The sequence below is a fragment of the Schistocerca serialis genome, chromosome 10, assembly GCF_023864345.2.
Source record: "Schistocerca serialis cubense isolate TAMUIC-IGC-003099 chromosome 10, iqSchSeri2.2, whole genome shotgun sequence".
NCBI lineage: Eukaryota > Metazoa > Arthropoda > Insecta > Orthoptera > Acrididae > Schistocerca > Schistocerca serialis.
Window position 1 is genome coordinate 34246381 of NC_064647.1, and position 25777 is coordinate 34272157.

Below are 25777 nucleotides of genomic sequence, written 5' to 3' on the forward strand. Positions count from 1 at the left end.
AACAAAGGAAGTGATGGTGGTATGTATAGACCTTCAACTGGTGAAGCCCATTGACGCAAAAATTACAAAATTCAGTAACACAGCCTCCGTTCTCTGCAGTTCTAGGATCCATGAAATTCCCAGTTTTGTCGAGTCCGAGGATACTAATGTACATATCATTTTTCAGATTAAAGTTGCATAATTAAGTAAAGTACAAATGACGCTTTGAAAGGTAATCAACCTTCACAACTAAGAAACGCCCTTAAGTATTTCCCAGTTTCGGAAATAATCAGTGAAATACTTTGTTCTGAAACACAGAATAAATACTTGAAACTGGTATGTAAGTCGCCCTGATTACCAGCTGACGAAATTTTATTGTCAGCCTGCAGTTTCCCAACCAGAAAATGCCTGAAATCTCGCTGTGGATTATTGCTTAGTCAGAGGAGAGGACATTCCCTAGATAGTTGGGAGTTTGTCCCAATTGGTCCAACCTGTCAATAGCCAATTCGTAGCGAAGCTGCAAGTCGTTTCGATTCATTGCTTGCAAAATTTGAACTTTGTAAGCGTGCAAAAGAAATGGTTTATGAAGCGTCTTGTGAACTGTTGAGCGAGGTATGTTTAGGTGTTGCCTGATGCTCGGCGGACTGACTTTGATGGGCTTATTTCAAGGGTCTCTCTGATCTCCTCTACTGTTTCAATCATATGTTTGTTTTCTGCCTGGAGCAGACTGCCAATTAGAGTACCAGAGTCTAGGAACTCCATGTACCAAATCTTGAACGTCTTAACGTGTGGCTGCACCCTTGGGAGTTCAAGGCAGAAATTTCTTTGAATGGCAATGGGTGACTCCTTTTCCATATTCCATGTCACACATTGGGCTCCCTATCGAGGTGTAGTAATTTCTGGTAATTGTTTAGAAGCTGAAACAAAACAAAGAATCCACATAAAACCTCCTTTTTGAGTTGCTTTACATGATTCCATAAATTGCAAGTCTCTGTGTTCCACCGTCTTTTAAACAGCATTTGGAAACTAAGGTTTTATGTGAACACTCCATACAACTGAGCTCCTCGCCCTCTCTCTCTCTCTCTCTCTCTCTCTCTCTCTATGTGTGTGTGTGTGTGTGTGTGTGTGTGTGTGCGCCTTCACTTTGCTTGAAGCTGCAGCTTCGTTTCCACGACATATTGTGTGTGTGTGTGTGTGAGGTGTTTGTTGTTGTTTTGCAGCCACCACAACCAGCAACCGGGTGGAGCGGAGTCCGGGACGCCACCAAACCTGGCAACATCGCGCCCCAGATGGACATGACGGGGAAGTATGTAGGCGACGAAGACTGCCTCTTCATCAACGTCTGCACGCCCAAGGTGCGTCACATCTCTGCTCACCACTAAGCACTGCGTTGCCAAAATAGCTCCAACCACCACGCCGGTTTGCCATGTAATCAAAGGATCGCCATTCTGGATACCACATTCGATTTTGGTCTACAATAGTGAACAACTCATTGCAAACCAACCACTGATATTTTTTATCATTTCTGTGGCTTCGCCAGCGATGTCTATGACGCTCCATTTCCATTGATCAAATCTGGCAAACTCCGCCCTTTCTCCTAGTTAATGGAACTAAGAGACAGGATGCTTCTCTCTTTTAATGCGGAAGTAGGCGAAGATGCAACCTGAAAATTTATTGTTGCTGTCTTCCAGTCTAGAATCCTCATCAATATTAAGGTTCTGTGTCTCTGCTTTTGTAATGAACTCTGGAAGCAGTGTTTAGAAGCGCCAAGAAAGAAAGGAAAATACAACAAAAAAGAAACTGATGGCCAGGGAATGGGTAACCCACGATGGCAGAAATGATCCCACCAAACGTGTTGGAGGTGATTGTAAGTGCACAATGTTACCGTCCTTTCTTTTTCCAGCCAGTAAATTTTTCCACCTCCACTTTCTCACAGCAATGCACGCAGGTCAATTGATACTGTCTCCCACTGGGTGCAAGCACAAAATGCTGCAATAGTTTCAGTCGATAACAGCTGAAAAAAGAGAACAGCTGTGTTCAAACGTCTGTAGGTTCAAGGTGTGTTCGTTGATTTTGATCGACACTATAAAAAGCGCCAGAATGCAACACAAAATTTTTTTCAAATTGAGAACCAATGGCACTATTCTATCCTATGTCTCTGAAATATACAAATGAGATGCAGAGTCGCACAAATTCTTAAAAATACACTGAAGAGCCAAAGAAACTGGTATGTCTGCCTAATATTGTGTAGGGCCACAGCGAGCACGCAGAAGAGCCGCAACACGACGTGGCGTGGACTCCAGTAATGTCTGAATAGTGCTGGAGCGAATTGACCCGCGTGAGTTCCAGCATACGTATGCATTCGCACAGAAATGGTCTTTGCCTTGTGATCGCCGTAGTTATATGTGTGTGGTGTCTTTCTTTCGGACATATCCGAAAGAACAGACACCATACACATATAATCTTTTTAGATCTACAACGTAAACCTACAGTTTACTTTGGAGTTCTTAGGGAAAATTTGACTGTTGTCGGTTGTGTATTTTCGCAGCCTCCTTTCACTCGAAAGTAAGATTGTCAGAAAAATTGGAATCGTGAAAACTAACAAAGGAGAATAACTCTACGCACTGAAGACACTTCTCCAGAATTATTGGCATATTGAAGAATACCAACTACTGGACGGTTAGGACACAACTCGCTGATCATCCACAGGGAAATATTTCAAAAAAGTTGCCGTCTGAATTAGATAGCTATGAGTTATTTATCTGCTATATGGACTAAAGTACTAGCTGAAAGATTATTTTCAAAAGCTGCGGAAGTAACTGCTACTCGAAGAAGTAGAGTAAAAACAGAACATCCCAAAAAAATTGTTTTTAGTTCTCTAGAAAATTAGTTTTGGAACACAATTTTTTCGAATGTAGTATCTGTATTTTGTTTCTTTCTGTTTTCTCATATGCTGTACGATAGTGTTCTTCTTTTTTCACCAAAGATTTTTTTGTTTAAAATAATTTAAATTTGATTCTCCTTAAGTTTCCGTTAATTAACGAAACTCACTTCTCGCATCTTCACACGTCCATTAATATTTAACATGAATGTAAAAAGTAAAGTTAGCCACCTATACAACGAAATATCAATATTTTCCATAAAATAATCATATATGTTGATAGTAGGTTGACACTCTATTCTAGAAGTATCGATATTTATCTTTCGATCTTCCATACCTACTGCCCCCTCTTCCTCACAGAATTCAGGGCATTACGTTACGCGGTACTAGCGTCATGTCTGCTGGGGGTGACTAATTTTCTGCCCGATGCGTTGACGTTCTGTATGTAGTTCTTCAACAAATTGACCTCAGTGTGCATTATAGGTGTCTCTCTATCTTTCTGACGCCATCCTTCTTCCTCACTGTGAACTCTCAATCCGCTTTTTTGACAGTTCATACACCAGGTAGTACACTATGTGATCAAAAGTATACGGACACCCTCCGATATATACGTTTTTCATATTAGGTGCATTGTGCTGCCACCTACTGCCAGGTACTCCATATCAGCGACTCAGTAGTCATTAGACATTGTGAGAGAGCAGAATGGGGCGCTCCGCAGAACTCACGGACATCGAACGTGGTCAGCTGATTGGGTTGTCCGACACCTATCCAGACCATCATACAGGAATTGCATCAGATGCTCTGTGGAACTCACGGACTTCGAACGTGGTCTGGTGATTGGGTGCCAATTCTGTCATACGTCTGTACGCGAGATTTCCACTCTCCTAAACGTCCCACTGTGTCCGATGTGATAGCGAAATGGAAACGTGAAGGGACACGTACAGTACAAAAGCGTACAGGCTGACCCCATCTGTTGACTGACAGAGACCACTTACAGTTGAAGAGGGTCGTAATGTGTAATAGGCAGACATCTATCCAGAACGTCACACAGGAATTCCAAACTGTATCAGGATCCACTGCAAGTACTATGACAGTTAGGTGGGAGGTAAGAAAACTCATAAAGCACACAGACACACAGGTAAATGCAAAACAAACGACGCCTCGCTTGGTGTAAAGAGCGCAAACATTGGACGATTGAACAGTGGAAAAACGTTGGAGTGACGAATCACGGTACGGAATGTGGCGATCCAATGGCAGGGTGTGGCTATGGCGAATGCCTGGTGAACGTCCTTTGCCAGCGTGTAGTGCCACACGATAAAATAAGGGAAATCAGAGCTCGCACGGAAAGATATAGGTGTTCATTCTTTCCGCGCGCTATACGAGATTGAAATAACAGAGAATTGTGAAGGTGGTTCGATGAACCCTCTGCCAGGCACTTAAATGTGATTTTCAGAGTATCCATGTAGATGTAGATGTAGAACTGTAAAATTCGGAGGCGGTGGTGTTATGGTCGTATTTTTCATGGAGGTATCTTGCACCTCTTGTTGTTTTGTGTGGCACTATCACAGCACAGGCCTACATTGATGTTTTAAGCACCTTCTTGCTTCCCACTGTTGAGGAGCAATTCGGGGATGGAGATTGCATCTTTCAACACGATCGAGCACCTGCTCATAATGCACAGCCTGTGGCGGAGTGGTTACACGACAATAACATCCCTGTAATGGACAGGCCCGCACAGTGTCCTGATGTGAATCCTGTATAACACCTTTGGGATGTATTAGAACGGCCACTTCATGGCAGGCCTCACCGACCGACATCAATACTTCTCCTCAGTGCAGTACTCCGTGAAGAATGGGCTGCCGTTCCCCAAAAAACCTTCGAGCACCTGGTTGAACATATGCCTGCGAGAGTGGAAGCTGTCACCAAGGCTAAAGGTGGGCCAACACCATATTGAATTTCAGCATTACCGATGGAGGGTGCAACGAACTTATAATTAATTTTCAGCCAAGTTTCAGGATACTTTTGATCACATAATGTATATGCAGGATCGCACTGCTCGTTCAACCTTTCGTGAGGCGCGTGTTTCTGGATGCGGTTCCACAAGTTTGAGGCTTATCTCGGACAAACAGGATACCGTACCTATCAACCGCGGTATTATCTGGAAAGATAAAGTCACTTGCAGAAAACTCTGTTGATGGTGTACTTAAGCAGCGGAGATATAGCGAATCGCCAAGGCCGAAGAATGTCTTGTTAGACCGTATCAATGGGCATTGTCATGACGACATGCAGGTTTTAGGCTTCTCCCAAATTACATAAGCACAAGAAATGTTTCGTCACCATCACACTTATGCATGTCATCCTGCTTGAAAAGTATGAAAGAAAGATAGCGAAAACTGGAAATTTTTTGTAAGGTTCTATGGGGACCAAACTGCTGAGGTCATCGGTCCCTAGGCTGACACACTACTTAATCTAACATAGACTTACGCTAAGAACAACACACACACCCATTCCCGAGGGAGGACTCGAAAGTGCGACGGGGGGAGCCGTGCGAACCATGACCAGGCGTCTCAGACCGCGCGTTTAAACTGCGCAGCAGGTAACGAAGAATCGGCTGTGGAAGGAACACACCATCACTATAGGACAGCTATAACATTGGTAATACACACTGAGGTGACGAAAGTCATGGAATAGCCATATGTACACGTATACAGATGGCAGCAGTTTCGCGTACCCATGGTATAATAGGGCAGGCATTGGCAGAGCTGTCGTTTGCACTCAGGTGATTCATGTGAAAATGTTTCTGACGTGATCATGATCGCATGACTAGAATTAACAGTCTTGGAACGCGCCATGGTAGCTGGAACTAAAAGCGTGGAACATCCCATATCGGAAATTGTTAGGAATTCAATATTCCGAGATCCACAGTGTCAAAAGTGTGACGAAAATACCAAATTTCAGGCATTACCTCTCACAACGAGCAATACAGGCGGAAGGCCTTCACTCAACGACCGAGAGCAACAGCGTTTGCTCAGAGTTCTTGGTGCTAACAGACAAACAACACTGCATGAAATAGCCGCACGAAAAATCTGGGATGTACGACGAACTGCAGAAATCAATATGGAACGTATTAAAAACGTATCCGTTACGACAATGCGGCAAAATGTAGCGTTAGTGGGCTATGGCAGCACACGACAGACAAGAGTGCCTTTGCTAAGAGCACGAGATCGCCTGCAGCGCCCCTTCCGTGAACATATAGCCTGGGCCCCACGCGCCTGTAAAACCGTGTCCTGGCAATATGAGTGTCGATTTCAGTTGGTAAGAGCTGATGCTAGATTTAGAGTGTGGCATAGTACCAACAAAGACATTGACCCGAGTTATCAAGAAGATACTGTGCTAACATAATGGCTCGATAATGGCAGGGGCTGTGTTCACATGGAACGGACTGGACCTCCTGATCCAGCAGAACCGATCATTGAATGGGAATGGTTATGTTCCACTACTTGGAGACCATCTGCAGCCATTCATCATGTTCGCAAACAACGATGGAAATTCTATGATTGACAATATGCTATGTCAGAAGATTCTGGATAATTCGAGTGAATGATTTAGCCACCCATATCTCCCGACATGATTGCCATCCAAGGTTTATGGGACGTAGCCGGGAGGTCAGTTTGTGCTCAAAATCGAACACCGGCTGCACTTGATCAATTACGGAAAGCTATAGAGGCAGCATAGTTCAGTATTTGTGTAGAGGCTTCCAACCTCTTGCGTGCATGCCAAGTCCAGCTTCTGCACCATGCCGGACAAAAGGAGATTCGACACAATATTAGAAGGTATCCCACGGCTTTCGTCATCTCAGTGTCTTCCGCAATGACACACACAAATGCCTTAAAAAAGCGGACGTTTACAAGAAGACGCCCATACAACAGGTGTTTTTTGCAGCTGCGAGCTTCCTAATGAGGGAAACAGCGTTCATCATCCTCTAACTTCAACTGAATGCCAAGTTGTCCTAAGTCAGATAAACATTAATTGAACTTAGGTCTGTTTTGAGATCACTAAGAAAACGAGAAACGGGAATTTAACTTCCGAACAGATCTATCACTGAGGGACTGAACTTTACCAAATCCTTCCTAGCACCTTGCTCTTGCGGGGTACCTGGGGTTATATTAATCATAGGTGGCATGGCGTGCTGGTACGCACATTGTGCATAAGCTTAGTGAACTATATTAGAACAAATAAGCCCTCCGTCACAAAATATTAAGTCAAAATTGATCAGGTTTCGACGCTACTATGACCGTCGTCTTCAGAATTAAATTAACTGTTCTAAAACATATTAGGTATATAATCCATTAATAAAAGTTTGTACTGACTGGAAAGAGATGCAGTACTTACAAGTCACATTTAAAAAAAATCTAAGCCGGAAAGGCGAAGTCATGAATAGTTGTAAATAAGATGGCGAGCCGCTAAGGGCTGTTTGTACTTGAGTGAACAAGGGTTGCAACAAGACTGAGGTGCCCACGTTAGAAAGTGTGGGCAAGTAAACATGGTGTTGCTACGAGCACCATCTAGTAGCCGGAGAAACAACTAGGCTACTGTACATTCAAAATTAGACACATGAAATTGTGATGAAGCTGATTCAGGCATAACGTAAGCACTAATAATAATAGGATGAAGTTACATATTTATCTGCTTTAAACAGAGGTACATTTTGTAACGTAAAAAAAGGTCACTTATGACATACAAGAAAACAGCAAAGATGTAACAGGAAAACAACATTTCGGTAAACTGCATGAGGAAATCTGAATCAAAGATCAAGAAATGGCCGTATACAGTCGAAAAAGTTTTTATTTCGCAGCTACAGCTGTTCGTTGAGAATGAGGCCATCATGATGAGAGAGATGTTTGAAAATCTCCAATTCCTCTAAAACATCTAAATTACGCCCCTTCTTTTCGGTATGCAGAATATTGCTATCACCTATGGCTTTAGGCAACTGTCCAGTAATTAAGAGATGATCTGCAATTGATGAATTTAGGAGACTGGTGCCGTTCTATCTCAAAAGATGTTCTTTATATCTGACGGTGAAAGCACGTCCAGTTTGCCCTATATAATAGGAGGAGCAGGTATCACAGATGATCTTATAAACGCCAGAACTTTCTGTAGGGGAGTGAATGGATTTCTAATTATGAATGAAGTTTCTCCTCAGATTATTATTAGTAGAGAAGGCAACATTGTATTTGTTGCGAAGCATGCGCTGAATCTGATAGGAAATGGGTCCTATGAAAGGAACACAAAAACGTTTTTTTGGGTTAATTTCAGTGCATGAGGTGTTGAGCGTAGTAGTTCTTGCAGTTTTCTTTTTTAGGATATCGTCCACTATGTTAGGTGTATATTCATTATTTACTGCTATGGTTTTAAGTAAAGTAATCTCCTCATTAAACTTTTCTGTTGAAAGTGGTATAGAGGTGGCTCGGTGGACGGCAGAGTGAAAAAAGGCCATTTCTTGAGACTGTGGATCAAAAGAGGAAGCAGGCACTATTTGGTCAGTGTACGTTTCTTTTCGAAAAATATTGAAAGTGATGTTATTGTCTTCTATTGTAAGCGTCAAGTCTAAATAATGTAATTGGCGGTTTTCGTTTCCGAGTTCAATAGTGAAAGAAATTTTTTCATGGAGGTCGTTAAAAAGTTTAAATATATGATCAATTCTATCGGCGGGTCCGTTATAGATGACTAGAATATCATCAACGTATCTTTTGTAAGAAAGGATACCTAGTGAAGCAGCTGAGACACGGTTAAACTGCTTTTCTTCCAAAGAATTGGTAAAGATATCGGCAAGGATGCCGGCTAAAGGGTTGCCCGTAGCGAGCCCATCAGACTGCTGGTACAGTTGTCCGTTGAATTCAAAGCAGTTGTACTTGACAACGACGTTAATGAGATTCATAAAATCAGTAATCTGTTCGTCTGATGGATCTTTTTTAAACTGACGTAAATTTTCTTCCACAATGATGAGCGTCTCATATACCGGGACATTGGTATAAAGGTTTTTAATATCTAAGGAAAAAAGCTTGGTGCCTGAACTACATACTAAGTTTTTAATATTTTGGACCAAAACGTGGCTGTTAGGAACGGAATAATTATTTTCGAAAACTAAAGATTTTTTCAAGGTTTCGTGTAGAAATCGGGCCATGCTATTGGAGATTGGACGTATTGGATGATTAGGTTTATGAATTTTGAACTGGGACCGAAGTTTAGGAGGCTGAGGGTTCATATTGATGAGTAGTTTCTTTTAGAAAGGTTTTATAAGAAATTTTGCATTGTTAACGGCTGACCTCACTTCTTTCTCTAATTTAGGAGTCGGATCATCATGCAGCACCGATATGTTGTTTTCACTGAAGAAATTTTCAGTTTTAGAAACATACTCAGAAATATAAGCAATGACTAGACAACAACCTTTATTGGATTTCGTTATTAAAGCATTTGCTGTTGTAAGTTTATTATTAATGGAAGTTACTAAAATTCTGTCGTTATGCGTAGCATTAGGCAAAGTAGCTGTATTTTTCTCTAGCATGCGGGTTACATCATACGCAATTCTGGCTTGAGAAGCATTATATATCTTATTATAATCGAGGCCGATTTTTAAATCAACAAGCATATTTTCTCTCACATTTCTGTCTGACAGATTAGGCCTGACATTGTATTTTAGTCCTTTTCCTAACAGGACTTTTTCATTCTGAGTAAAGACGATGTCGGTTTTATTTAAAGTTCTTTCATTAAAGACGTGACTGCTTTTTTTAAATGTATTCTGAGGGCATTTTTCATTAGAAAGCAGACAAAAAAGATTGCTGAGCTTCTTCTCGTGTTTTTACATTATACCTATTTTACAAATCTCGTCCACATGTCATCAATATTAAAATTATAGTTAACACAAGAAGTGTTTGTGATATTTAAGTACAAATGGTATGCTTCTTCGTTAAGACGGTCTTTTTTAGCGTACAGCTCTTTTATCCTTTTGGATGTTTCTTACATACAGAAAAATTGATGTAGGCTTTTGTATAATTCGGGACAAGTCCCCTTTCTTCGCACTGCTTGTTAAAATAGATAGCCATACTTGTATTTAAAATTTTCTTTTTTAATTCTTTATATTTCGAAGCAGCCTTAGATACCTGGGCAGGTAAGAAACGTAAAACTTTGAACATAACTGCTAAGGTTCAGTGACCATGTCAGAATTATATTAGAACAAATAAGCCCTCGATCACAAAATATTAAGTCAAAATACCAAAGTGCACTTTCAAACCATTAATAGAATGTTTCAAATTTAAAATTGTACATTAAAAACGCATAACATAAATGAAGTTTATAAAATGGGATTGACAGGATGTGCACATTTGCTAAGCAGGAACATCTAGAGGATAAACATATTTCACTAGGTGATAGATAGATACCGCCTACAGGAAAATTAAAGAGACCTTTGGATAAAAGACAAGCAGTTGTATGACTATCAAGAGCTCTGATGTAAAACCAGTCCTAAGTAAAGAACAAAAAGCTGAAAGACGGAAGGAGTGTGGAGAGGCTCTATACAAGAAAGCAATTTTATAGTAAGGGAAGGGGACGTAGATGAAGATGAGACAGGAGATACGAAACTGCGGGAAGAATCTGACAAAGCTCTGAAAGATCTGAGTCGAAATAGGACACCGAGAGTAGAGGATGTTTCCGTTAGAACAACTTATAGCTTTGGGAGAGGCAGCCATGACCAAACTCTTCCATCTGGTGAGCAAGACATATGGGACTTCTTCATCGATGGTTGTTATAGCGGTCGAGTTTACCAGCTTGCTCTATGCGCCTACGTCACGTAATCCCGACAGCCAATGAAGGTTCAGTATGTTCCGAGCGGTCTGCGAGCATTAAACGTGATCGCAGCGAGTTGTTTAATGAGATTTGATTCCACTTGTTGCGAGTTGTCATCACTGATTGTGTTGGTCAATGATGAAATCTGCATAAGCAAGCGAGAGACATAATTTGCAGGATGTACGCTTTCTTCAAGCGGAAAGCACGAGCATGCCCTTACAGCAGATGTCAGTTGTAATCGTCAACAATGAAATCCTCGTCCGTGCCTCGACGTGCGCGAACCGCCATCGTTCGTGGACCGGACTGTAGTTTCTCAGGAAACTTTTCCTTGACCTTAGGCGTTATGGCTAGGGTTGTTGCTCATGCATGGGATGCGTTTTTTCGTTCTTTCCCTGTTTCCTGCTGTGACTTCAAAATTTGCACTGGCATACAGCACATGCTATGAAGGCGGTAGACGGAATAAGTTGCGGAGATATCTAAACAACTAATGGAATGAGAATATTAAAAGTTCCACTTTAAATAATTATTGGTTATAGTGTAATATAGTCGGTATGTTTGGTACACACTGAAAAGTGTTTACCATGTTGGGTCAAACAGTTCTCTGGCAATTAAAAGCTGATTGCTGGAAATACATTGCGTGTATGATGTGCTATCACATATCGATACCACTGCATGGGTGTCACGGCAAAGGATTTGCAAGTTTCGGTTAGACGTCGCTAGTGGTCACGCAGGATCCGGCGGACACAGTGTTGAGCGCCAGATCAGCCACGACTCCAGCGGCTCTGTACCCTCTGACACCGCAATATAGGATGGCTAGCGGCAGCTACTCAGCCCACTCACACTTGGGCCATTCCACTTCGGCATCACAGTTTGTGCTTAATACAGCAAGCATCATTCTACACTATGTGATCAAAAGTATCCGGACACCTGGCTGAAAATGACTTACAAGTTCGTGGCGCCTTCCATCGGTAATGCAGGAATTCAGTATGGTGTTGGCCCAACCTTAGCCTTGATGACAGCTTCCACTCTCGCAGGCATACGTTCAATCAGGTGCTGGAAGCCCATTCTTCACGGAGTGCTGCACTGAGAAGAGGTATCGATGTTGGTCGGTGAAGCCTGGCGCGAAGTCGGCTTTCCAAAACATCCCAAAGGTGTTCTATAGGATTCAGGTCATGACTGTTGAGGCCAGTCCATTACAGGGATGTTACTGTCGTGTAACCACTCCGCCACAGACCGTACATTATGAACAGGCGCTCGATCGTGTTGAAAGATGCAATCGCCATCCCCGAATTGATCTTCAACAGTGGAAAGCAAGAAGGTGCTTAAAACATCAATGTACGCCTGTGCTGTGATAGTGTCACGCAAAACAACAGGGGGTGTAAGCCACCTGCATGAAAAACACGACCTTACCGTAACACTATCGCCTCCGAATTTTACTGTTGGTACTACTCATGCTGGCAGATGACGTTCACTGGGCATTCGACATGCCCACACCCTGCCATCGGATCGCCACATTGTGTACCGCGATTCGTCACTCCACATAACGTTTTTCCACTGTTCAATCGTCCAATTTTTACGCTCTTTACCCCAAGCGAGGCGTCGTTTGGCATTTACCAGAGTGAAGTGGGGCTCACGAGCAGCCGCTCGACCATGAAGTACAAGTTTCCTCACCTCCCGCCTTACTTTTATAATACTTGCAGTGGATCCTAATGCAGCTTGGAATTCCTGAGTCATGGTCTAATGGTCTGGACAGATGTCTACCTATTACACATTACGACCCTCTTCAACTGTCGGTGGTCTCTGTCAGTCAACAGACGGGGTCGGCCTGTACACATTTGTGCTGTACGTGTCCCTTCACGTTTCCCCTTCACTATCACATCGGAAACAGTGGACCTAGGGATGTTTAGAAGTGAGGAAATCTCGCGTACAGACGAATGACACAAGTGAAACCCCAATCAGCTGACCACGTTACAAGTCTGTGAGTTCCGCAGAGCGCCCCATTCTGCTCTCTCACGATGTCTAATGACTACCGATTTCGCTTATATTGAGTACCTGACAGCAGGTGGCAGCACTATGCACCTAATATGAAAAACGTATGTTTTTGGGGGTGTCCGGATACTTTTGATCTCGTAGTGTATATTTGTCATGAGTTTTCATACACTTTGAGAAATACAAGGTAAGTAAATCTTTTGTTTACTGTGTTCAATTGTTCGCTAATTGTTTCTACCAGTGTCCTCCTTTCCTATGATGGCAGTTACCACACCACTGTGTAGCCCACCTCTCCTTACCATGGTATACAAAGTTGTACACAACATATAATAATATGCTTGGCGTTACTGAAAAATCGCTTGAAACTACTGTATAATTTTAAAACGTTTGTTGCAACCACGACCTCTGAGTGACACCAGACAAAATTTAAATACTCATACCTCGATTTTGCTCTGTCCCCCCCACCCCCACCCCCTACTGCTTAGTGGTCAGCATAGCTCACTGCCCTGTGGAAGACACGGGTTCTTTCCTGCTATAGCTAGCGATTTTTCCTCGCTGGGAGAATTCGAGTGGGATCCAGTCAGCCTCATGATGTCATCTGAGGATCTACTTGAGTGAGAAGTAGCGGCTCCAAGATGTGCAAAGCCAACAAAGGCTGTGAGAGCGTTGTGCTGATCCAACCCCCCCCCCCCCCCCTCCATCCACATGATGTCATCTGCCAGAGGAGGACATTGCGGTCGGTTAATCTCGAATGGCCCATCTGACGCCTTTGCTTTTTGGTTTACTTTTTTCTTTCTTATTGTGGCGGGGCATGGCGAATGCAGTGCAGTGATTTGCCAACAGCTGCCGTCAGAGGGCTCCAGTGGTCTCCTGCCGGTGATGGTCCACATCCACGGCGGTGGTCTGATGCTGGGCTCCGGCAACGAAGATTTTGGCGGTCCCGATTTCCTCATCCGCTACGGCGTCGTCTTCGTCTCCCTCAACTACCGCCTCGGAGTCCTAGGTAAGTATACCAACACCGTGTCTGCCAGCACACACACGCCAATCAGCGACTGGTACAAATGAGAATGGATCCCTCCTTTGCCCAAAAAGTTTCTAGACTGGATTAACACAAAACAGAGAAAAGTTAAGACGGAGTGTTCCATGCAGTCTCCTCCAATCATATACAGTGCACAGAACGTTCATACGGCCACATACTATTACTAACTTTATTGGCCACATTGGACCACTTGCGCCTTTCTGCGCTCAGACCTTCCTTTTCATGTTGCACTGGCCAATTCGTGCCCTGCCCAACACTGTTTCATTTTCTTTGACCGTAATTTACTCTGTTCATCTGACATTTGTATAGCCTTTGGCTGTGTCATTTATGCTGAAAATTTGTACTTCTTAATAAGAGTTAATTTTACTTTTTCTGTACATATGTTTTCTAGAGATCTTGATGAATTTTTCAAATCCATTGTCCTCCTGTTCTTTTTTTTTTTTTTTTTTGCTAATTTTTTCGTCTGAAGTTGTTTTAAAATTCCATTTCCTTGCATTCTAAAGATATCAAAGAAGTCCATACTAATATATAGAGGGGAGAGTTATACCGGTTTTACCACAAAATCTGTAAATTGTTGTGCAAAAGAATATATGACTTAGATCTGTTGGAACGTTTATTACAGTATCGTTTAAAAATTTGAAGTAAATCACTCAAGAAATTTTCAAGATCTTTTTCGTTCTTATTCTATACGATTTATTATAATTTCGAGTTCCATAACTTGAAAGTAAGGAAAGACGCAATGAGGGGACAAAATTTTCGTCCTGGTGCAATTGCCAGGGATATCCGATATTATGATGTAGAGCCAGTTCCCATGTGTATTTGCGTAGCACTGCTGGTTCTCTGGTAATCTATAAATTACAGGAATACTCTTGAATGTCCTAGAAATCCTAAACATTGGGATTAAAACGTTCTTCAATATTCCCAAACGTCTTAGAACAAGAAATATGTAATTACCTTTTTACATTAAGGTGTATGATGCACGTTAGTTTTTGATACTAAAGGAGATAGTTTAATTCTACCTTATGTAACTTGTTTAATTATTAACTTAATTTACCCTGATACGGTAAATGATGTAGAATGTTGTTCAGTAATCATCAGTGTTTGGGGAACTGTTAACAGTTCTAGAAGTTACGGCTTCTGATAGTGTATAAGACGAACTTCAACTCGATTACATGAATAAAATGTGTAATCTCGAAGTTGATATCCACGTAGGAATTTCAGTGATAATTACGAAAGTGATGTTTATTGATTTTCAGTGTTCAATACCTAAATACATTCCAGAGGGCATAAGTAAATGAAAAGAGGAACGAGAAAGATGTATATTATCAAAGAATGAGTGAATCAATGTAAGATTAAGCATGAAAAAATTCAGTTACAGATTTTGTGTGAATAAAATAATATTATTTTGCTTCAACACACACAGTGTTTATGTGATTTGGAAAATGGTTTAAGTTTTTTCTTCCCATCACACAGAAACGTAAGGAGACAAAAAAGGAAATGACTCAGCAAAACGAGTATTTAAACTAACCCTAATAATTACGTGTAATACTGTGCTTTGTATAGAAAGTTTCATATCACCTTGGTGTTTCCTAGACGTTTAATGCCGTGCAATAGTGGCAGTATTGTCAGTGGGTAAGGTTATAAGCAGCTGTGGTGATGCCCGTGTCTCGTGTTGCAGGCTTCCTGAACGCGGGGGACCGTCTAGTGCCAGGGAACATGGGCTTCAAGGACCAGGTGATGGCGCTACGCTGGGTCAAGGACAACATCGCCAGCTTGGGGGGAGACCCCGACAACGTCACCATCTTCGGCGGCAGCGCTGGAGGCTGGTCATGCCACGGTCTCGTCCTGTCGCCGTTGGCCAAGGGTGCGTGCATGGTCGTTATTAATCTCAACAACTACTCGGGAAAAGGGCGTCCTGTCGCCGTTGGCCAAGGGTGCGTGCATGGTCGTTATTAATCTCAACAACTACTCGGGAAAAGGGTTCTACGACATCCTACAAATCAGTGTGTGGAATGTGTGATGCTTCCTATCACAGTGCTTTGGACATTTTGTTGTTTGTTGATTGATTTGAGGAAGGACAGCAAACAGCGAGGTCTTCAGTCCTGTCGGATTAGGGAAGGATGTGGAAGGAAATCGGTCATGCCCTTTCAAAGGACCATACTGGCGTTTGCCTGAAGCGATTTAGGATATCCACAGAAAACTTAAATCAAGATAGCTGGACGCGGGTTTGAACCTTCATCGTCCCAAATGCGCATCCAGTGTGCTAACCACTGCACCACCTCGCTCGGTACATTTAGTGCATTTTGGCTATTTTAATGCAAGTAATACAGGGTGCATCAAAAAGAATCATCTGATTTCAAAGAAAGAATCATAACTATTATGTTCTTTGATATATGTGTTTGAACAAGTTTTACATGTTTCCCGCTAGCTAGCAGCAGTGTGTGCCCACTTAAGTTCTAGTAAAAATGGTCTCGGTACAACAGAAACTATTTTGTGTTCTACGCTTTGCGCAGTGCGGGTCAGTAATAGCTGTTCAGCATGGCTCTCGTACTCGGTATGTTGTTGATCCACCTACAGCACAGAGCATTAGACGATTGCATGAACAGGTTGTTTGCGTATAGGCAAATCGCAGGGCCGTCATCGAGTGTCTGACACAGAGATCGAACGCATCTGCCATAGTTACACAAGGAGTCTGCAGAAATCCGTTCGCCATGCAACTCAACAGCTCAACATGCCCCCGACGTCCGTCTGGCGTGTGCTGCGATACACTTGAAACCATACAAAATTCAGCTACTAGAAGCTCTTAGTGAAGGTGCCAAACAACAACATGTGGAATTCCGTAATTTCGTTCTTTCCAAGATGGAGGATTACAGTTTTCTTCCACAGTGTTTACTCATGAGGCAACATTACATTTAAATTCGAAGGTGAACCGTCGTGATGTGAGAACATGGGGTACAGAACAACCACATGAAGTTGTACAACATGAGAGGAACTCTCCAAAATTAAATGTGTTTTGTACAGTTTGGTGGGAAAAGGTGTATGGTTCATTTTTATTTGCCGAGAACACCATTACAGGAAATACATTTCTCAATATGCTTGAGAACTTTCCTTTTCCACAATTCGAAACTGATTCGAACGACTTCATTTACCAACAGGATGGGGCACAGCCACACTGGTGTGTGGAATTGCGGGAATTTTTAAACTAAGGGATTTCTGAACGATGGATCGGTTTCAGTGGACCAAATGATTCAGCGTTTCATTACAAGCTCACCGGACCTGACTGTATGTGCTTATTTCTTGTGGGGTTTATAAAAGACTCCATGCATGTGCCTCCATTACCATCAACAATAAATGAACTGAGACATTGCATAACAACAGCTCTGGAAGATGTATCTCAAGATATTCTCACTGTCGTGTGGAAACAGTTTAAATACCGCATTGACATATGGCATGCATCGGAACGGGGGCATGTTGAACACCTACGAAAAGGTATGAAAAAACCTTTTGAGTCTCCTATTCATCAAAAAACAAAATTAATTCCATATATTTATTAGTTTCAGAAATGTATACGTGCCAAATCGGATTATTCTTTTTGGTACACCGTACATTACATTTGGAAATGAGTTCTAAATCCTTGATAATAGACACATAGAGGATTGCAGCTGAGAAGCAGCATGTGGCTGATCCTACAGGTAGTCATCCACTGAAATAATTTGTTTCAGCAGATCAACGTCTATACCTGCATCTATACTCCCCACGTTACCATATGTTGCGTGGTAGAGAGTATTTTGCGTACCACCATCACTTCCTCCTTTCTATTCCCATAGCCAATATTCCAACGGAAGACAGCATGTTAGCAACAATTTCTGTAATTATACCTTCATGTTCGTTTCCTGAGATACACTGGATGATATATGGGAACGTCAGGCTCCAGCTCTCTGCTCATATACGAGTACAGCTACAGAGCGGCACGTTAAGAGTTTGCATTTTCCTGTGTTTTCCTCGTAGTATATACTGTACTGTTATACTATTTAAACCCTCAGACTTAAAGAAGAATGCAATAATTCCGATCCCAAAGAAAGCAGGTGTTGATAGGCGTGAAAATTACCGAACTATCAGTTTAATAAGTCATGGCTACAAAATACTATCACGACTTCCTTACAGACGAATGGAAAAACAGGTAGAAGCCGACCTCAGGGAAGATCAGTTTGGATTCCGTAGAAATTTTGGAACACATGAGGCAATACTGACCCTATGACTTATCTTAGAAGATAGATTAAGTAAAGGCAAGCCTACGTATCTAGCGTTTGTAGACTTAGAAAAAGCTTTTGACAATGTTGACTGGAATACTCTCTTTCAAATTCTGAAGGTGCAGGGGTAAATTACAGAGAGCGAAAGGCTATTTACAATTTGTACAGAAACCAGATGGCAGTTATAAGAGTTGAGGGGCATGATATGAAAGCAGTGATTGGGAAGGGAGTGAGACAGGGTTTTAGTCTATCACCGATGTTATTGGTTCAAACGGCTCTGAGCACTATGGGACTTAACATCCGTGGTCATCAGTCCCCTAGAACTTAGAACTAATTAAACCTAACTAACCTAAGGACATCACACACATCCATGCCCGAGGCAGGATTCGAACCTGCGACTGTAGCAGTCTCGCGCTTCCGGATTGAGCGCCTAGAACCGCTAGACCACCGCGGCCGGCCCGATGCTATTCAATCTGTATATTGAGCAAGCAGTAAAGGAAAGAAAGAAAAATTCGGATTAGGAATTAAAATCCAAGGAGAAGAAATGAAAACTTTGAGGTTTGCTGATGACATTGTAATTCTGTCAGAGACAGCAAAAGACTTGGGAGAGCAGTTGAACGGAATGGACAGTGTGTTGAAACAATGATATAATATGAACATTAATAAAAGTAAATCGAGGATAATGGAATGTAGTCGAATAAAATGAGTTCATGCTGAGGGAATTAGATTAAGAAAAGAGTAAAGTAGTAGATGATTTTTGTTATTTGGGGATCAAAATAACTGATGATGGTCGAAGTAAAGACGATATAAAATGTAGACTGGTAATGGCAAAGGAAGCATTTCTGAAGAAGAGAACTTTGTTAACATCGAGTATAGATTTAAGTGTCAGGAAGTCATTTCTGAAAGTATTTTTATGGAGTGTAGCCATGTGTGGAAGTGTAACATGAATGCTTAATAGTTCAGACAGGGAGAGAATAGAAGCTTTCGAAATGTGGTTCTACTGAAGAATGCTGAAGATTAGATGGTTAGTTCACGTAACTAATGAGGAGGTGCTGAATGGAATTGGTGAGGATTTTTTCGGACAGCTTGACTAGAAGAAGGGATCGTTTGGTAGGACATGTTCTGGGGCATCAAGGGATCACCAATTTAATATTGGAGGGCAGTGTGGAGAGTAAAAATCGTAGATGGAGACCAAGAGATGAATACACTAAGCAGATTGAGAAGGATGTAGGTTCCAGTAGGTACTTGAAGAAGCTTGCACAGGATAGAGCAGCATGGAGAGATGCATCAAACCACAACAACAACAACAACAACAACATGTTTTTTAAATATCTGATCGTTTATCTATTTATGATGTTTAATTCCACGTATTTGTAAGTGTAAATTCATTCAGTCTGTAGTGCAATAGTTGCTCACTGAACAGCCAGCTACATACCTCATTAACGGATCAGCATCCATTGGTGACAAATCAGGAGAGTATCAAGTTGCATGTCTAGAATTCTGTCTGCTTTTATAGTTTACTTCCTCAGTCTTGCTAGGTCGGTAGGATGTGTGCATGCTGTGTGCGGACTCAGTAGGAGCTAACCATAATATGTGATTTGTTGAATGTGCTCTTGCCTTGGGGTGTAGTGGTGGCAGGGAATCAGGCGAATCGCATGGGACACATCAGATATCGCTTGGTTTGCCCACGGGCTCTCCTTCCGAGGCACCTCCTAGACCACCCGACGTGGTCGATCTGCCCCCACAACAGGGTGACTGGCGGGTGGTAACGCGTTCGCATCGATTGAGGCGGAGGGCCAATTTGGACGCCTGGCTACGCTCATTCACCCTCGCCTGGCCGCAGTCATTCACCCTGTGTGGTGACAGGTGGCCGCCCCTTCAGCAGGCTCCAAGCAGGCACATGGGTGCAGTTATTAGGAGCTCTAATGTTAAGCGTGTTATACGGTCTCTTAGGCACATAGTGACCAGGGCTGGAAAAAAGACAATGGGCACTCGGTATGTCTATCGCGGGGACCTCATCCGAGACGTGGAGGCTGCCTTCACAGTGGCTATCGAGCGTGCAGAGTGCAGTCGTCTGCAAACTATCGCTCGTGTTGGCACCAACGACGCCTGTCGCATGGGTTCTGGGGCGAATGTCAGTTGGTATAGGCGGCTGGCGGAGTTGAAGACTGCTGGCTTCGCGTGCGGAATGCGAGCAGAGCTGACAATTTGCAGCATAGTTTCCAGAGTTCATCGGTGTGCTTTGGTTTGGAGGCGAGTGGAGTGTCTCAACCAAAGGTTTCATCGACTCTGTGACGATCTTGGCTGCAGATTTCTAGACCCGCGTTATCGTGTGGGAAATTGTAGGACTTCAATTAATTGGTTAGTGATGCACTATACAAAGGAAGCAGCTACTCGGGTAGCAGAGTTCTTGTGGAGTGCACATGAGGGTTCTTTAGGCTAGGCAGTAGTTTGGAGTGCTCTGATGAACACTCGCCAGTCGACTTACAACAAGTGAAATCAAGCGGCGTTGAGAAAAAGAGACACTTCGACCGTCATAATTTTATCAGTAAACTGTCGAGGTATTCGTAATAAAGTTCTCGAATTTACTGCCCTCCAAAAATGTTCCCGCGCTGAAATTATTCTTGGGACCGAGAGCTTGCTGAAAACCGAAATGTCACGCTCTGAGATGTAAGGCTAGTTGTGGAACGTATATCGGAAAGATAGACTAGAGGCCAGAGGAGAGGGAATGTAAATGTCAACTGAAAAAAAAATATTGTCTCTATTGAGGCCGAACTTGAGTGTGACAGTCAGTCAAGTGATCTGGTCGCGTGTAACAGCTGTAGGCGGAACCAAGGTAACTGTAGGATATTTTTACTGGCCACCCGATACTGCCGTGACAGCCCTAGACTCATTCAAAGAAATTCTACCGTCAGCAGCGCGTAAATACACAGATCATGCAATACTAATTAGAGGCGACTTTAACCAACAGAGTATAAACTGGGATGTCTATGGATTCATTGCGGGGAGTGCATACAGACAGTCATGCGAAATACTTTTGAATACGTTTTCTGAGAACAGCTTTGGGCAGCTAGCTCGGCAGTCCACACGCAATGCAAATATCTTAGACCTTGAAGCAACAAACTGACCGGACCTTGTCGACAGTGTCAGTATAGAAACGGGGATTCTCGAACATGATATCATTATAGCAATTACGACTACGAAAGTTAAAAAATCAGTCAAGAAAGCCAGGAGAGTGTTTATCTAGCAGTCACTAGAATCTCACTCAGACAGAGACAGTGAAATGACAGCAGTTAGCCGGCTGGAGTGGCCAAGCGGTTCTAGGCGCTGCAATCTGGAACCGCTACGGTCGCAGGTTCGAATCCTGCCTCGGGCATGGATGTGTGTGATGTCCTTAGTTTGGTTAGGTCTAAGTAGTTCTAAGTTCTAGAGGACTGATGACCTCAGAAGTTAAGTCCCATAGTGCTCAGAGCCAACCTTTTTTTTTTTTTTTTACAGCACTTAATTACAGTAAGATGGATAAAGAGGCATTATGGGCAAGGTTTATGCAGATTGTAAATCTTGGTCTGCACAATTATATGCCTAGCAAGTGGACAAAGGATGGAAAAGACCCACCGAGATTTAATAACTAAATTGGGTGGATGCTAAGGAAGCGGAGGCTGTTGCACTCTCAGTTCAAAAGGGAACGCACAAATGACGACAAACGATGGTTAGTGGAGATTCGTGGGTCTATGAAAAGATGTATGCGCGAAGCATACAACTCCACACCTTAGCAAAAGGCCTAGCAGAGAACCCGAGAAAATTCTGGTCTTACGTAAAATCGCTAAGCGGGTCTGAGGCGTCCATTCAGTCCTTAGTTGACCGGTCTGGTGTGGTAGTTGAAGATAAACAAAAGCGGAAGTTTTAAATATCACATTCAAGAAATCGTTGACACAAGACAATCGTACAAACAGACCGTCATTTGACCATGGGACAGGATTCCGTATGAACGACATAGTAATAAGCATCGTTGCGGTAGAGAAATAAGTGAAAGATCTGAAAGCAAATAAATCACCAGGTCCGGATGGAATCCCAGTTTGATTTTACAAAGAGTACTCTACGGCAATGGCTCCTTACCTACCTTTATTTTCTTGATTTATCGACAATGTCGCGCCCAGTCCAAAGCGACTGGAAAAAGTCGCAGGTAACTCGGTAAAAGAAAGAACCAGAAAAATTACAGACCAATATCCCAAACTTTTGTTTGTTTCAGAAACCTTGTACATATTCTCAGTTGCAATACAATAGTCTTTCTTGAGGCCTAGAAGCTTATGTCCACGGATCAGCACGGTTTTAGAAAGCATCCCTCGTGCGAAACTCAGTTTACCCTTTTCTCACATGATATACTGCGAAACATGGATGAAGGGCAACCTGCAGATTCCATATTTCTGGATTTCTGTAAAGCATTTGAGACGGTGCCTCATTGCAGGCTGTCAACAAAGGTACGAGCGTATGGAATAAGTTCACAGATATAAAACCCAGTTTGTTGTTCCCGACGGCGAGTGTTTGTCAGAGACAAGGGTATCGTCAGGATTGCCACAGGGAAGTGTGATAGGGCCGCTGTTGTCCTCCCTATATATAAGTGATTCGATGGACAGGGCGAGGAGCATTCTGCTGTCGTTTGCTGATGACGCCGTGGTGTACGGTAAGGCGTCGTATTTGAGTGACTGAAGGAAGGTAGAAGACGACTTAGACAAAATTACCCGCTGGTGTGATGAATGGTAGCTGTGCTAAATGTAGAAAAGTGTAAGTTCATGTTCGGATACAGTATTACTAGTGTCCTGTTTGGCACAGCAAAGTCGTATAAATATCTCGGCGTAACGTTGCAAAGCGATATGAAATAGAACTAGCATGTGAGAACTGTGCTAGGGAAGGCGAATGGTCGACTACGGTTTATTGGGAGAATTTTTCGAAACAGTGGTCCACCTGTAAAGGAGACCGCATATAAGACTCTGGTGCGACGTATTCTTGAGTACTGCCCAAATGTTTGCATCCGTACAAGCTCGGATTAAAGACGTCGAAGCAATTCACAGGCGGGACGCTAGATTTGTTACCGGTAGGTTCGAACAAAACGTAAGTGTTACGGAGATGCTTCGGGAACTCAAATGGGAATCCCTGGAGGGAAGACTACTGTCTTTTCGAGAAACACTATTGATAAAATTTAGAGAATCGGCATTTGAAGCTGACTGCCGAGCGATTCAACTGCCGCCAACATTCATTTCGCGTAAGGTCCACGAAGACAAAATTCGAGAAATTAAGGCTCATACGGAAGCATGTAGATAGTCGCTTTCCCCTCGCTCTATTTGCGAGTGGAACAAGTAAGGAAATGACTAGAACGGGGTAACCTCCGCCACGCACTCTAAGGTGGCTTGCGGAGTATCTATGTAGATTTAGACGTAGATGAGTATATGGTCTCAGAACTTAACAGCAAACCACATCGTGATGCAGATCATCTTTCTTGCAGCATCTTCTTTGGATCCTCACCATTCCCTTTCTATCCTATGGGATATGGATCGCAGACTGATGAAAAATATTCAACTACTGTTTGAACTAGCGTTTTGTAAGCTATCTTCTTTATGGGTGTTCTACATTTCCTGAGGATATTTTCACTGAAATTAGAATAAAGAACTTAAGACATCAAGTAAATGGTCAGCATGCAGCCTTCCACATTTTCTGCTGAATTCATCATCATCATCATCATCATCAGCCAATTCAATCATTAGATGATGTGGCCTCTTCGAGTCGTGGATTCAGGTAGGCTTTCAGAAGTCTTCTCCAAGTGGGACGGTTGTGGGCAGTTCTCTGCCAGGTGTTACCAGCGATCTTCTTGATGTCTTTGTCCCATCTGTCTGGTGGTCTTCCTCTAGGCCTCCGGTGCTCTCTCGGACTCCACTCCAGTACTAGCTTCGTCCATCTGTTGTCTTTTCTTCTTGCGACGTGGCCAGCCCACTGCCATTTCAAGAAACCTACTGTCTCTGTCATTAACCTTCGTCACAGACCGGATGTCATCTGCCTTTTTCCTGTCCTTTCTTGTATAGCCCAGCATTGATCTCTCCATGGCTCTCTGTGTTGTCCTAAGTTTCCCTTTTGTGAATGAGTTCAGTGTCCATGCCTCGCAGCCATACGTCATCACAGGGAGAATGCATTGATCAAATACTGCTTTCTTCAGATTTACTGCCATTTGTGATCTGAATACTTTTGAATTCTTCCCAAATGCTTGCCAGCCAAGCTTGATACGTCGAAAGATTTCTCCCTTCATATTTATAATCTGGCCAAGGTAGACATATTCACTGACCTCTTCTAGTAGACTGTCCTTGACTTTCACATCTCCAGCTGGGACCCATTTGTTGGATATTACTTTTGTTTTGGAAAGGTGCATCTTCAAGCCAACCAGCTGACATTCTGATGCAAGATCTGTAACTAAGTTTTGGAGCTCTGCGAAGTCTTTGGCCAGTAAGGCAATATCATCAGCAAATCTCAAGTTGGTAAGCCTTCTTCCATTAATTATAATTCCCTTACCTTCCCAGCTCAGCTTTGACACAACCATTTCCAATACAGCAGAGAATAGTTTTGGGGAGATGGGATCGCCTTGCTTGACACCCCTCATGATGCGGAATTCTTGAGTTGATTCGCCGATGTTAACATAAGCTGAAGAATTCTCGTAGATTTTCCTGATCACTTCAATGTATCCTGCTCCCACTCCTTGCTCACTCAAAGCTTGGAGCACAGCTACATGGCTAACGGAGTCAAATGCCTTTTCAAAGTCAACAAAGGCAATGCAGAGTGGCAGTTGGTATTCATTCGCTCTGCTTATCACTTCACTAACAGTCAGAATGTGGTCAATAGTCCTAAAATTGCTTCGGAATCCAGCTTGTTCTATAGGTTGGGCTGAGTCTAGGGTGGAAGTAATTCGATTTAACAAGATCTTTGTGAAAATTTTGTACAAAATTGAGAGCAAGCTGATAGGACGGTAGTTTTTAATATTGTGAATGCTTCCTTTCTTGTGTATCAAAATAATTTTAAACCTGAGTCTTTTCATATCGTAGCAAGAGGTCGCAGTTATAACCCAAGTAACATGTAGATAATTAACTAACTAACTGAATATCAACCAGACCTGTGACTTACCTACCAGTAGTTTTCTGTGGTCGTTCCACTTTTAATAGCCCCCTGTGCTTAACCTCAGATATTTAATGTGACTGCTTCCACAGCATGCTTGGAAATCGTGTAATCACTCAAAACTGAGTCTTTCTGACAATTTATGCGTAATACGTTACATTTGTTAATTTTGAGGGGCAACTGCCAATCCCTGCACAAAGAAGTCGTTCCTCTGAAAGTCTTCCTGAAGTTCGAAATTTTTCACTATTTCACCTATTACCAGCATCAGGTGTGTGTTGTCTACCAAAATTTTCAGAGCATTTTGCCCAGAGTGGACTTAAATCAGCGCAGAGCGACTTCTGTCTTATGTCGCTCATGTAACGTAGTTAATTATCACATGGGATTCTGAATATTTTTCACTGATTCTGTGAGGCCAGTAGCGATGATCGAAAACGTTCAACGTCCTCTGATATTTTCTCAAACGGTCCGCTTTGGTTCACTTCGGAATAAGCCTCCCTTCAAATGGTTCAAATGGCTCTGAGCACTATGGGACTTAACATCTTAGGTCATCAGTCCCCTAGAACTTAGAACTACTTAAACCTAACTAACCTAAGGACATCACACACATCCATGCCCGAGGCAGGATTCGAACCTGTGACCGTAGCG

General features: G+C 42.7%; 2 protein-coding genes across 2 annotated transcripts in view; one reads left to right on the plus strand and one right to left on the minus strand.

The window, feature by feature from the left end:
• Positions 1 to 25777, minus strand: part of LOC126424769 (esterase FE4-like) — a 298792-nt gene that overhangs the window by 171036 nt on the left and 101979 nt on the right. The gene's annotated exons all lie outside the window — the stretch shown is intronic.
• LOC126424765 (esterase FE4-like) overlaps positions 1 to 25777 on the plus strand; it is a 107572-nt gene that overhangs the window by 4310 nt on the left and 77485 nt on the right. The window contains exons 2-4 of the mRNA XM_050087516.1: positions 1200 to 1334; positions 13535 to 13694; positions 15409 to 15594. Of these exons, the coding sequence (XP_049943473.1) occupies positions 1200 to 1334; positions 13535 to 13694; positions 15409 to 15594 (481 nt within the window). The remainder of the gene's footprint in view (positions 1 to 1199; positions 1335 to 13534; positions 13695 to 15408; positions 15595 to 25777) is intronic.